Source organism: Oncorhynchus keta, unplaced genomic scaffold (genome assembly GCF_023373465.1).
Source record: "Oncorhynchus keta strain PuntledgeMale-10-30-2019 unplaced genomic scaffold, Oket_V2 Un_contig_6766_pilon_pilon, whole genome shotgun sequence".
NCBI classification, from domain to species: Eukaryota; Metazoa; Chordata; class Actinopteri; order Salmoniformes; family Salmonidae; genus Oncorhynchus; species Oncorhynchus keta.
In genome coordinates, this window is record NW_026289049.1 from 27,110 (window position 1) to 40,253 (window position 13,144).

The following is a 13,144-nucleotide window of genomic DNA, read 5'->3' on the forward strand; positions in this document are numbered from 1 at the left end:
ATAGTAGCTAGTGTCATTTCTATAGAAGAGCAAAGTTATGAATAGTGATGTGTATATAATGAGATGATCCATTCTGAACGTTTACAAAGATTAAGAGGAACTGAGACTGAACACAAATTACATTTCAATATTTTATTGCACCTCAGACTTTTGTTTCAATCATCAAAACCCCAAACATATTTCAACAGTTTTACAACTGTCATTTTATAAATGAGAGATTCTAACTCAATAGGAGCCCCACGCACCTCTCCAAATGCTATTAGTGCAAACCCAATCTCCCAAAAGGTCAGAGATACATTTCCCTGGTGGACCATAATACAAGAAAAGTACATTACTGTTACTAAGCAGTGGTTCCTTATATTCACCCATGGAGACTAAAACGGTCCTCATTTTCTTGAACAATTCAGAAATAGAAACATGAATTGGTGTCCAGCACTCAGGTTCACATACAAATGAGTAATACCTCATGCATTGTCATTGCTTTAGTAAATATCTCCCAAGTGACTAACAATTATTTATTTTTTAAACATGAGACGGTCGGTTGATTGGTACCCTGAGTTGTCTTATCTGAGTTATATAATGCACACTTGCGCATATTTTCTGGCTGAAGAATATGCCTGTAGTCATGTGGTGTACAAAAATGTTATTTAAAAAGATTGGTAGTGTTAAAGTTGTTCAGTATTGGAGCGAAAGGTAGCCAAGTGGTTGGAGATGCGAGCCAGCAAGCGGAGGGTTTCCAATCCCAGCCCAGATGGGATGTGGGGGGGTGTAAAATGGTATTTAAAAGATTGGTAGTGTTAAAGTTGTTCAGTATTGGAGCGACAGGTAGCCAAGTGGTTGGAGATGCGAGCCAGCAAGCGGAGGGTTTCCAATCCCAGCCCAGATGGGATGTGGGGGGGGGTGTATTTACCAATAAAGTGATCTTATCTTAAGTTGAAAACAGTTGTCAAATACCCTCAATAACAAAGAACAATGGTATAGGACTGGTTTTCCTGAGTCAGAGTAGTACAGTAGGTCATGTGACCAAACTTGCAGTGTGTACTAGACACTTGACTCCCAGAGGTACTTTCCACATTGGAGTTGTTTGTTCACGTTTAGCCTGCCACTTTCAAAACATGTAAAACTACATTTGAGTTGTAAAGGCTAAGCACATCCAAGTACAAAGAGAAATGACACAAATTCCCTTTTTGACAGAACAAGGCAACATATTATTATTTATTTTTTACCCCCTTTTCTCCCCAATTTCGTGGTATCCAATTGTTACTAATTACTCTCTTGTCTCATCGCTACAACTCCCATACAGGTTTGGGAGAGACGAAGGTCGAAAGCCATGCTTCCTCCGAAACACAACCCAACCAAGCAGCACTGCTTCTTCACACAGCGCGCCTCCAACCCGGAAGCCAGCCGCACCAATGTGTCGGAGGAAACACCGTGCTGGACGGTATTGATATGGTATGAACCCACATCCTGTTGGTTGCAAGGAAGGCGTTCAACCCCAGAGCCACCCACTCTTTACCCCAATCGGCACTTTTCTTCCTATGTCGGACAAAGACAGTTGCACAATCTTGCACAAGAGATAAGGATCAAAGCCACACCTTTTGGATGTACGGTAGGGATTTAACCCCAGAGCCACATCCTCCTTCAAACAATGTGCACATGTCTTTGTATATTTGACACAGATAGTTGATGTAAACAAATCAAGCCCAGGGAACCACTAGTCAATGCTCGCAGTATTCTCCCGAGAAAGGCCTTAAAGGACTGGTGATGCAAAATCCTTTACTGACTGAGAATCCCCTCTTAACAAACAGCTATCCACAAACAGACTGAGAATAAAGTCATTTGAAATGTTAATGCTCAATTACCATTCTCATGTCACTCTTTTACCTGCCCTGCGGGTACATTCCATGACCTCTGTCAACACCAACAGGGAAAGCCTGAAGCCGAGCAGCCAAGCAGGTTTCACCAGTATAGTACCATGCTTTGTTTTAGGTCAGTTTTACCACCACAGAATGTGTGTTAAAATAACACTGCATACACAATCATCAGCCAATGACATGATCTCCATTTGGTTTCATAGGAAAGATTAGAATAAAGGGAATATGCACAGCTTGATGAAGTATGTTTCATGGTTCTCAAGACAAACATCGAAATAATGTAGACAAACGTTTAACAAAAAGAACCACCAGACATTATAGTCAAGGACAACCTTTCTCCCCAAAAAAACATTCAAAACAACTACAGCAGGATTCAGGAATGACGTAGTAGCTGCCCAGTGGATGGAGACCTTACTGCTTCTTGGGTCGGAAGTAGAGCTTCCTGGTGAGCATGGAAGCGAAGCAGGGGACCTGTTTCTTCCCGATGGCGGTCTTGTCGTTACAATTCCCGACGCTCCTCATGGACACCTTCCTGTTAACCAGGGTCAGGAGCTCCGTGAACTCCAGGGAATCCCCGAACTTCCGCATGGCCCCACACAGGTCCTGGATGTACCAGGAGCCGTTGATCGTCTCGCGGTGGGAATAGTAGCCTGCACAGGGACACCGGGAACAAGTATGGCAGTTAGATCTGTATTCCATTCATCCAAATGAGAAGCAAAGGATAATCAAGTGATCAAACACCATTACACAAACACAGGGAAACAGTTATTTAGGATATTGTCTAAACAGCATAACTGTATACAAGTCACAATAAGGAGTTGGGTACAAAATAGTAACTGTGAGTGTTGATAAGGAATTAAAATAATGAATGTCTTTATTCTCCATGTATCACTGATCTATGCATCTATCCTCATTTACGACCACAAGGTTTACAGTATTTCTTCTTGTTTTCTGTAATGGACTATCAGCTGTGCCATGTGTTCCTCACCTTCAGCCACAGAGTAACACATGAGGAAGTCAGCGCCAGCAGGGAGGGTGTAGACCACCCCAGCATCCACCACCACCTCGTTGGTCTTCACTTCACTGTCCACCACGTCCATGGGGGTCACTGGATCGTCATGCTTGTCCCCACGACACGCCTGTTGGTGTCAATCAAATCAGAAACCAAAAACAGTCAATATGATGGTTATATATAAAAAATATATATATTTAGCAGTAAATATTTGTGGTTATGTGGATAAATGTTTACAAATAATAGTATTGTGTCTGAGGAAGATATGCCTTCACCGGCCCCCAAACATCAGATATGGTCTATGGGTCTATGAGTCAACAGTACTGAATGTCAAAGGTTTCCATCTAAAATGGATCTATTCAAAAGGCATCTCATCATCTGACCTCTTACCTGTAGTATGAAGATCTTGGGCTTGCCCACCAGGCTCTTACACTTGTCTCCTTTGAACAGGGCAGTGATGTCCTGGATAGCGATCTTGTCGTCGTAAGCATAGACGTGGTCGTTCTCTCCATGGCTCAGAAAGACGCAGGCGAAGCAGTCTGCATCAGCATGGTTGGCCTCAGCCGCTATAAAGTATCAGACGTATCATTTCTTATTCTGAAGTATAATACCGACTGGGACTGATACAGGATCTGTGTTAAGCAGATTATTCTAGGTGGTATCGAAGGACTAGAAGTGCTGCTTACCCTGACTGATTTGATCCAGAACTTCCTCCACCTTCAGATTATCAAAGGCCTGCACTTCAAAGTTCAAGTCCTCAAATCTGAATCAGAAAAATCAAGTGTGAACATTTTAAACAACTCCATCAGCACTGCAGTTGTCTGAACCGGTCTATAGGGAGTTCTGAAGCACGGTCATATCTGATGCCATGTATACCTTTGACCAGATTGGAGCGGTCAGCATTGGTCCCGTTGCGGGGGGCATCCTCAGATACCAGTAGAAGTGCTCCTGGTTGAAGATGAGAGCCAGGCCTCGCCGCTTGTGGTTCATCTTATACTCCTCCGCAGGGTCCATAGAGAAAGAACTGCTGAAGGAAAAACACATGCTCCCCTGTCAATACCAATACCTTGTTATGCCATAGTGGGTGTAGCTGAACGAGAGACATTTGAGAAAGTGTAGCTTTCTTATCGGTTACCACAAGAAATTAGGAACTATTTGTTCACTTCAACTGTCAACACACTTGAACTTATTTCAACCAGGTGTTCATTACATTCAAGTCATTTATAACAATGTAATGAGTAATATCATTACTAATTAGTTACCTGCAGAAATACCCATCTGTTTCTGTAAGGTTCTCACTAGGACCTGATAAAGAGAAAGGAACATACAATCTGAACAGGTATGACAATCTTGCATGAATATTTATTTTATGACTTCTCAAAGGCCTCGTGGTTTTACAGCTTTCTGATATCTCAACATTCGGCAGTTTCGATGCAAATAGTCTCCAAAGCTTTTGGGATCAGATTTATTGGGGGGGGTCTGTTGTTAAGCTCTGCAAACAGGTTTGTGAATTAGTAGCCTCGGCTACAACTCCAGGACCAAGCAGCCATTGTTCAATAAAGCACCCAGTCCTGGTGGTTTTCAATAGGCTGGTTACAGGTGTTAAGACCAGTAGAAAAAGTGACAAAGCTCTCCTATCTTACATGCTCTTTACTTGTGCTGCTGTTGCAGGTGTGGGGGTGAAGCATGAAGGGAGAGTCTGCTGTTGCAGGTGTGGGGTGAAGCATGAAGGGAGAGTCTGCTGTTGCAGGTGTGGGGTGAAGCATGAAGAGTCTGCTGTTGCAGGTGTGGGGTGAAGCATGAAGGGAGAGTCTGCTGTTGCAGGTGTGGGGTGAAGCATGAAGGAGAGTCTGCTGTTGCAGGTGTGGGGTGAAGCATGAAGGGGAGTCTGCTGTTGCAGGTGTGGGGTGAAGCATGAAGGGGAGTCTGCTGTTGCAGGTGTGGGTGAAGCATGAAGGGGAGTCTGCTGTTGCAGGTGTGGGGTGAAGCATGAAGGGAGAGTCTGCTGTTGCAGGTGTGGGGTGAAGCATGAAGGGGGAGTCTGCTGTTGCAGGTGTGGGGTGAAGCATGAAGGGAGAGTCTGCTGTTGCAGGTGTGGGGTGAAGCATGAAGGGAGAGTCTGCTGTTGCAGGTGTGGGGTGAAGCATGAAGGGGGAGTCTGCTGTTCCATTTCCTTATGTTCCTTGTGTTACGGGTTATTATTGAGAGCACAAGAGGGTATACTGCATTTTGATTCAGGTGATTGCTCAGTGCAAACGCCAAAACGGAGAAATAACTACAGGTTTGTGTTAACCATTACATAATTAGCGTGTACTTTGAGTCTCATAAAATGACATTTCGTGAGATAAGGTAGTTTCGTTAAAACAGTACCTCAAACAGTCTCTGTTTTGGTTTTAAATGTACATCTGCATATGTCTCTACAAGCATTGGGCACCTAGACCTACCTAACCTGATATCGGCCGTACATACTCACCTGTCGTCTGGGATGTTTTGTTGTCTTTTTCCAAGCTTCCTGTGACTTGGAAGAGACAAAAATCCCACATGAGACAATACAGTAAGATTTCACAGACCTGTGAAACAAGTCTGTACACTGATAACATTGACATAACACCTGATATAAAATCTGGTCTGTGCTTATCTGTCAGTAACTTCGTCCCCAGGCAATTGCGTAGTGACGCGATTCATCTGACAGTGAACAACAATCTTGGCTACTGTAACAACAGTACAGACACATATTGCGGTACATACACCGTATAAACATATTAGAGATAAGCGAAGTACATGTAGGGGGAATTGTGAAATCCATGACATCATTCAGCAAATGATGTATTAATCTTTTGTTTCCTTTCCCAGGGAGGATCCGACATGTCTTCTGAGAGTTCTTTCATATTTGTCTTATATGATTTCCGTGACCACAACATTACATTAAACTGCAAGACTACTAATACCACTACATACATATAGTATTTTATAACTTCCAAATAGGACTTTTTCTTACCTTTAGTGTCTTTATTCCCTGGACACGACATGGTTGCTGTCTCCTCTCCTTTCAATGTGTACACGCAAGTGTAAAATGTATCGGTTTCACAAACACTGATGGAGAATGACACTTCCCGCCCCTTTAAGCTGATTGGCGGATCTACTCAAACACTGGATACAATTGGCAACTGGGCATGGCAGTCAAGTTGCTCGTTACAACTTCCGTATAATGCCACATTGTAGCCACTGAGAACCGTATAACAGAGTCAAGCAAAAATATAAACGCGACATGCAGCAATTTAAAGGATTTTGCTGAGTTACAGTACATATAAGCAAATCAGTGAATTAAAATAAATAAATTAGGCCCTGATCTATGGTTTTTATATGACTGGGCAGGGGCACAGCCACTGAGACTGACTTTTTCCCCGGGTGGCTGGCCTCAGACGATCCCGTAGGTGAAAATGCCAGATGTGGAGGTCCTGAGTTGGCGTGGTTACACGTGGTCTGCGGTTGTGAGGCTGGTTGGACATAATGCCAAATTCTCTAAAACGAGGTTGGAGGTGACTTATGGTATCGACTTATTTTTGTTCAGTATAATATAAAACATGTTTCAGGGCGTGACATTATGCAGAGGGATACTGTAAAAACAAAATACATGTTTAGGTATGCTTGTGAATGGGGCAAGCTCAACAAACGTCAAAACTTTAAAATATATATATTTCACCTTTATTTTACCAGGTAGGTGAGTTGAGAACAAGTTCTCATTTGCAACTGCGACCTGGCCAAGATAAAGCAAAGCAGTGTGACAGAGTTACACATGGTGTAAACAATTAACAAGGCAATAATACAAACAAGTCAATGACACAGTAGAAAAAGAAAGTCTATATAGTGTGTGCAAACGGCATTACAATTTAGCAGATTAACACTGGAGTGATAAATGAGCAGATGATGATGTGCAAGTAGAGATACTGGTGTGCAAAAGAGCAGAAAAGTAAATAAAATAAAAACAGTATGGGGATGAGGTAGATAGATTGGGTGGGCTATTTACAGATGGACTATGTACAGCTGCAGTGACTGGTTAGCTGCTCAGATAGTTGATGTTTAAAGTTGGTGAGGGAAATAAAAGTCTCCAACTTCAGCCATTTTTGCAATTCGTTCCAGTCACTGGCAGCAGAGAACTGGAAGGAAAGGCGGCCAAATGAGTCGTGACAGCACCAGTTAAAGCAGCAGTCGAAACAATAATACAGCGGTTGTCAGTAAAACGCTGAGGGATGGGGCTTGAGGAATGTAACCTCTCAAAATCATAGACAGAGCTATGGATGCAAGGACTGAACAGCCATTATATCAACATGATAGTTTAAACCATGTTTTGAGGCTGCAGTAGGCTATTTGTTTGACATTTTCTATGTTTACAAACATTGCAGTAAAACAAGCTTATAATTGGGGTTTTGATGTTGTATGCCAGTTGAACTAAACTCATGATGCATTTATAAATTATAGCCTATTCTTGAAGAATCAATGTGTGCATATCATTAATTCATAAGTTTTAAAAAAATGATGTAACTGCTGATTAGCACTTTATGCATGCATTTGCCCAATCCTGATTCATCCAAATAAACAACAAAAACAAATCCAGAAACTACTGGGATGATTGATTATATGTAAGTGTTCATCTACTAAACCCTTTTGTGTAAACTCCCTCTTCATCTATGTAGTCTGGGCTCACCACCAGCAGTTACCATACCCGGTCTGATGGGCAGTTGCTACTTTTAAAAAAACATTTATTTAACTAGGCAAGTCAGTTAAGAACAAATCCTTATTTACAATGATGGCCTAGGAACAGTGAGTTTATTGCCTATTGCAGAGTTTTACCTTGTCAGCTTGGGGATTCAATCTTGCAACCTTTCTGTTACAGGCCCACAGCTTTAACCACTAGGCTACCTGCTTAAAGTCCTCAGGACATTTGCACTATTAAGCAAGACTGCCTTCTTGTCTTGTGCACCTTGGTGTAGTCTACAATCCATACTTCATCTAGATATGTTAGTGCCACTGAATGAATTGAAATGTTCATGGGAGACTGTTACAGAGGAGTGCAAATGCTTTTTTTGGGGCTGGATCATATTGTTGTATGTTTTAATTCTGTAATGTATTGATTGTTACGGCATTTTCGGTCATGTATCCCTTGAAAAAGCGACTCTGGGTCTCAATGTTTTTTTCCTGGTTAAAAAACAGTTAAATAAAACGGTGAACCGCGGGGCATCGGTATGTCCTTTGACGTGAATTGGCAAAAGCACTAAGGGAGGAGGAGTGCCTTTTTCAAGTCAAACAGTAGTCTGTGCCGCTCTGTCAACAAGGTGCGTCATCCAGAAACATACATAGGCCTACATCTCTTTTCCATTCAAAATATGTTTGCATTTTCAAACTAGTTTTCATTGGGAAAGCAGATGCTTTTTTTTTGTCAAAAGCAATCACTTTTACATGTGAAAACACGGAACCGTACTCTTTACTCCACGTGCTAATTACGTTTTGAGCGGATTTCTCCGTGGGCTTTGAACCGGGCACCTGTCTCACACCCGGGAGGCAGGCCGGTTCCAAAACAAACGCAATCAACTTTCACCCGGTAAAAAAACACGCATTGTCGGGCGCCCGGACAGATTAATTGAACCCCTCAATGTTGCTCATCAACCACATAATCCTACATGTGCATTGACAGATTATCGCCGTTTCATCTGTCCACATGAATTAGTCCCCGAGAGATTGTAGTCTGGTCTCAATGAAATGGAGTAGGCTGCCTATGCGTGGGAGGAGAATCAAATGGCAGTCGTCTTTTCAAGAAAATTACATTAAATATGATTAGACTACAGTTTACTACAGTGTCTGTAAATAAATGATAATGGAAAGAAGTGGAGGACGCTCAACCAACGTTAGTCAAGGTGCAATAATTAAAATGATTGAAAAGGCGTAACGCGCGGATAGGCTATGGTAAGCGAACCTTTCATTTTCAATAAATATTAATTACCCATTTATTTGTCTCTGCCTGCAAATTATCCTCCTAAAAGGTAGGCTATACCCTATATGCAAAACGTAGTTCAAGAGAATGTACAAGTGTCCACTCTCATCGTTCTCGCTGCTCATATTCAGTAGCCACACATGCGAAATAAAGCGGTCTATATAGCCAATGCATGGGCGGAGAAGTGTAACAGTATAACTTTAGTCCGTATCCTCGCCGGGCTCGAACCAGCTACCCTCTGCACACATTGACAACTGACACCCACGAAGCATCGTTAACCATCGCTCCACAAAATCCTCGGCCCTTGCGAGTGACGTCACCGATTGAAACGCTATTAGCGCGCACCACCGCTAACTAGCTAGCCATTTCACATCGGTTACAGAAGTGTAACCAAAACAATACACTTACTGGGCAATATAATGTAGCCATTACCCTCATCACTGTATCATTATGTGCATACATTTGTCTTCAATGTCTTCTTACCTTTTATAAACATTTATATTCTCTCTTAATTTATACTTCATATAATATATAATAATAATATAATAATATATGCCATTTAGCAGACGCTTTTATCCAAAGCGACTTACAGTCATGTGTGCATACATATAAATGTGTGGCAGAACAAACAAATGACATACATGACAACAACCACTAAACAACCTTTGCATAGGAGAACAATTCTACAAAATGATCAAATAGCAATTTAAAAACTCAGATCACCCAATGTTCATTCATTGAAAGCACATACAGGCCCCTTCACAAGGCTTAGCACATTGTTATCAATGGAAACTTCCACAGCTCTATCCCAAGATACAGTATTGACTTCAATGTTTCTCTGGTGGCTTGACTATTCCAGAATCCCCTCTGGATGGCAGTTCATAGATCCCTCTTGACTTCAAATTTGCATATGCAGGAGTCTCTCTGGCTGTCCATATAAGGTTTACACCCCATGTGCATGACAGCCTCAAACAGCAGGGTCACAGTATTCTCACACGCTGTATAGAGAGAGACATGGAAACACGACTTGATCATTATATACAGACATATGAAACACACAGAAAAATGAATCAATATCAAATGTTATTTGTCACGTGCACAGTTTACAGTAGGTATAAAAGGTGCAGTGAAATGCTTATGCTCGCTCCCTCAACATTGCAGTACTATAATTAAGCAATATGGCCCAAGGGGGTGTGGTATATGGCCAATATTCCACGGCTAAGGGCTGTTCTTCTGCATGACACAACACAGCTGTGGTATATTGGCCATACATCAAAAAAAAAAACCAAGGTGACTTATTGCTATTATAAACTGGTTACCAACTTAATAGGTGCAGTAAAAATACACATTTTTTCATACCCATTGTATGATATATGATATATGCATATATGATATACCACGGCTTTCAGCCAATCAGCATTCAGGACTTGAACCACTCGTTTTCTGTTGCATGCCCTAATATGGATATAGACCTCACCAGAAATGCCATCAGGGGGAGTTGTATGATCTTCCGCACCAGCAAGATTGTTAGACTGGTTAAATGCTGAACTCACCAGTGAAGTGAAACAATTGACAATGGTGAGTGCAGGGTTCAGTATGATTTTACCAGGCTTCAAGATGGTGGGCACATTATTGAATGAACTGTGAGGAATGCTTGAGTCAAGTCCTGCTCTGTGTTCAACACTGGGAGCATATCAATACATTAATCAGCGTGGTGTTCAATAGGCAACACATGGAAGAAAACAGAAAGAAACAGGATGGAAGAAAACAGACAAACTGGCAGAAACTACAATAAGAAACACATTGTCGTGTTCCGCTGTGAAAAGTTTTCTGTTGCATGCCCTAATAAACACAACCCAGTTGCCATCTTACCTTGGACACTCTGGGCCAGTCCCAACATCTTCTGTAATCTCCTACAGATGGTCTCCAGGCATTCCTGGAACTCATCGTCACAGTCGTGTTTATCACGGTTACAGGTGTCATAGCAACGGTCGTGCTGGTTACAGCACTTGGTCAAGGACGGGATGCCGATGTCAAACTGTAGAGTAGACAAAAGAGATGACCATTAGATCAATGTTCACAAATATTCAAAGCAATATATAATATGACAGGTGTAATAACATTCCTATAAACAATGGTCGCCGTATAGGGGAGCCGCCCTACTATGGCTGACCCTGTAAAACACATTTCACTGCACACGTGTGACAATAAAATACATTGTGTGTGTGTGTGTGTGTGTGTGTGGGGGGTATTCATTTCTGGTCCTGAAGAGCCGCAGCTATAGCAATACACTATAGTGTGTGCAGGCGTCACTGTCTGAAACACAGGTCTCTGCTAATCATAAAAAACATGAGTTGCTAAACCAGGTGGGTTAGTGCTGGACTGGGATAACACACTGCACCCCCCACAGGACTAATAGGAAAGACCACTGCTATAGATCAAAGTCATACATGACACTAGCTCACCTGGAATCCGAACAGGGGTGACCCACATCCATTGGGTGGGTTTGGTTTGTAACCAGGCCGGGGTTCTGGTTTGTAACCTGCAAGGAAAGAGTGTTCAGAGTTGTTCTTTAATCTTGTTGAGAGAGACGACCTGTTCAGAGAAACTACAGTGTGTGTTGGGGTGGCACTGTACCAGTTTAATGGTTTACAACTCAAGATGGCTACAGTGGTGCTTATCTGCTTTGTTTGTGGAACATAATCACTTTCAACTGAGCGTTTTAATAAATGGCCTGTCTGCATAAGCAAAGTAGTTATGGCCATGTTTTTATTTCCATTACCAACAAGTACTGACTGTGTGTGTGGCCTGGGAGACCTTACCATCGCTGCATTCATAGTGACACAGTCCATCTTGTCCTCCAAATAAGTCCAGAGCAACGTTGAGGTATTTGTCAATGTTATGGATCCCATTGCGAATGGTTTTTAAAGTCATCCGCCAGTCCGGTGTTTCAGGTTCCTTACTACATGACACACAGCTCAGAAATCCATAGAAAGATAGTAAGCTAACGAGAAAAACCGGGATACAACTGTTATGATGCATGATGACAGCACCGGTGCTAGAAAAGTTGCAATTGGTCGGCATGTGAATCCAAAGTTAAATGACTGCACCAAACGTCGGTAAAAAAAAATCATATCACACTTTCCCAAATGTTACACTATTGGTCCTATTCGGTGTCAACAAATCGCCTGTCATGCAATTCCCTTCCCGGATGTGGGATTAGTCACGTGACAGCAATAAACCTATCAGTGCCAATAGATACATGGCACTTACAGTACACGTGGTCACTCGACGCCCACAGATGTTCGAAGTTCATGCATGCCACGAACGAACGTATATTCATGACCGATTTGATGATATTTACTGAGAAATTTTCTTGCTTTCGATTTTAAGGCAATATTCATCAGTGTAGCACTTAAGTATTTTTACTTAAGTAGTGTTTTCTTTTTTTTGGGGGGGGGTGTATCTGTACTTTTCTAAAGAAAATAATGTACTTTTTACTCCATACATTTTCCGTGACACCCAAAAGTACTTACACTTTGACAGGAAACGGGTCCAATTCACACACATCAGGAGAACATCCCTAGTGCTTCTGATCTGGCAGACTCACTAAACACAAATGCTTCATTTGAAAATTGTCTGTGTGCCCAGTTATGTCAATTTAAAAAAGGCAAGAAAAGTGTGCTGGGTTGCTTAATATACAGCATTTTAAGTGGTTTATACTATTACTACCCAAGTACATTTTAGCAGTTCCATTTAGTTTTGCTACATTTAAAACCATTTAAATTTAACACCAAATACTTAGTATTTTACTGGGTTACTTACCTTAATAGAAAATTACAAAAGTATCTTTCCTTTTACTCAAGTATGACAATGGAGTACTTTTCCCACCACTGATCAATACAAGTGATAATCACTGTAGGCCTATAACCTATGTATTTTTCAGAAACACCACAATTCTCATGGACTTCCAGGAAAAACAGCAAAGTCTCCTTTCTAGTAGACTTGTTCAGTTGCATTTCAGTTTTAAGAATCACAGTACCAACCTGTTTGGGTACCAAGCTGGAGCATGTAGCCATACAAATCCACAACATCTTTTACAAGCCTCATAAATATGGTGAGGCCATATTAGTTTGAGAACAAGGCTTCCTGCAAAACAAGTGAGACTGTATACAAACTACTAGAGTAATGGATCTGTATGCCAGGGAGAATATTATGTGGAGAGAATAGGCCTACAGTCTGAGTACTATGAACACATTTTAAAAGGGT

General features: G+C 41.7%; 1 protein-coding gene, 1 long non-coding RNA gene and 1 pseudogene across 5 annotated transcripts; 1 reads left to right on the forward strand and 2 right to left on the reverse strand.

Annotated features, from left to right (window-relative positions):
* Positions 1 to 117: 117 nt before the first annotated feature.
* LOC118380028 (caspase-6-like) lies at positions 118 to 6,010 on the reverse strand (annotated as a pseudogene). Its single transcript, XR_008123242.1, has 8 exons — positions 5,885 to 6,010; positions 5,360 to 5,404; positions 4,149 to 4,191; positions 3,764 to 3,913; positions 3,573 to 3,651; positions 3,277 to 3,452; positions 2,863 to 3,013; positions 118 to 2,524 (listed from the first exon to the last, which is right to left on the reverse strand). The product of XR_008123242.1 is annotated as a caspase-6-like (transcript).
* LOC127926094 (uncharacterized) lies at positions 4,198 to 5,353 on the forward strand. 3 transcript variants are annotated; one of them, XR_008123244.1, is made up of 4 exons: positions 4,198 to 4,557; positions 4,598 to 4,636; positions 4,672 to 4,710; positions 4,862 to 5,353. It is a non-coding gene; the product is annotated as an uncharacterized LOC127926094 (long non-coding RNA). The 3 variants fall into 3 exon arrangements; XR_008123243.1 differs by lacking the exon at positions 4,672 to 4,710; XR_008123245.1 differs by lacking the exon at positions 4,598 to 4,636.
* Positions 6,011 to 9,462: 3,452 nt separating the features above from the next.
* LOC118380027 (group XIIA secretory phospholipase A2-like) lies at positions 9,463 to 12,087 on the reverse strand. The gene is made up of 4 exons (XM_035767027.2): positions 11,698 to 12,087; positions 11,341 to 11,417; positions 10,748 to 10,913; positions 9,463 to 9,873 (listed from the first exon to the last, which is right to left on the reverse strand). The coding sequence occupies exons 1-4, from the start codon at positions 11,957 to 11,959 to the stop codon at positions 9,755 to 9,757; spliced, it is 624 nt and encodes a 207-aa protein (XP_035622920.1). The 5' UTR covers positions 11,960 to 12,087; the 3' UTR covers positions 9,463 to 9,754.
* Between the last annotated feature and the right edge of the window lie 1,057 nt (positions 12,088 to 13,144).

Bases quoted from the DNA above. Each gene is read 5' to 3' on its own strand.
- LOC118380027 (XM_035767027.2), bottom strand. From the start codon at position 11,959: ATGCCGACCAATTGCAACTTTTCTAGCACCGGTGCTGTCATCATGCAT. The intron at 11,418-11,697 runs GTAAGGTCTCCC...CTTTCCTTGCAG, and splicing joins TCACTATGAATGCAGCGATG to GTTACAAACCAGAACCCCGG. The intron at 9,874-10,747 runs GTAAGATGGCAA...CTCTCTATACAG, and splicing joins ACTGGCCCAGAGTGTCCAAG to CGTGTGAGAATACTGTGACC.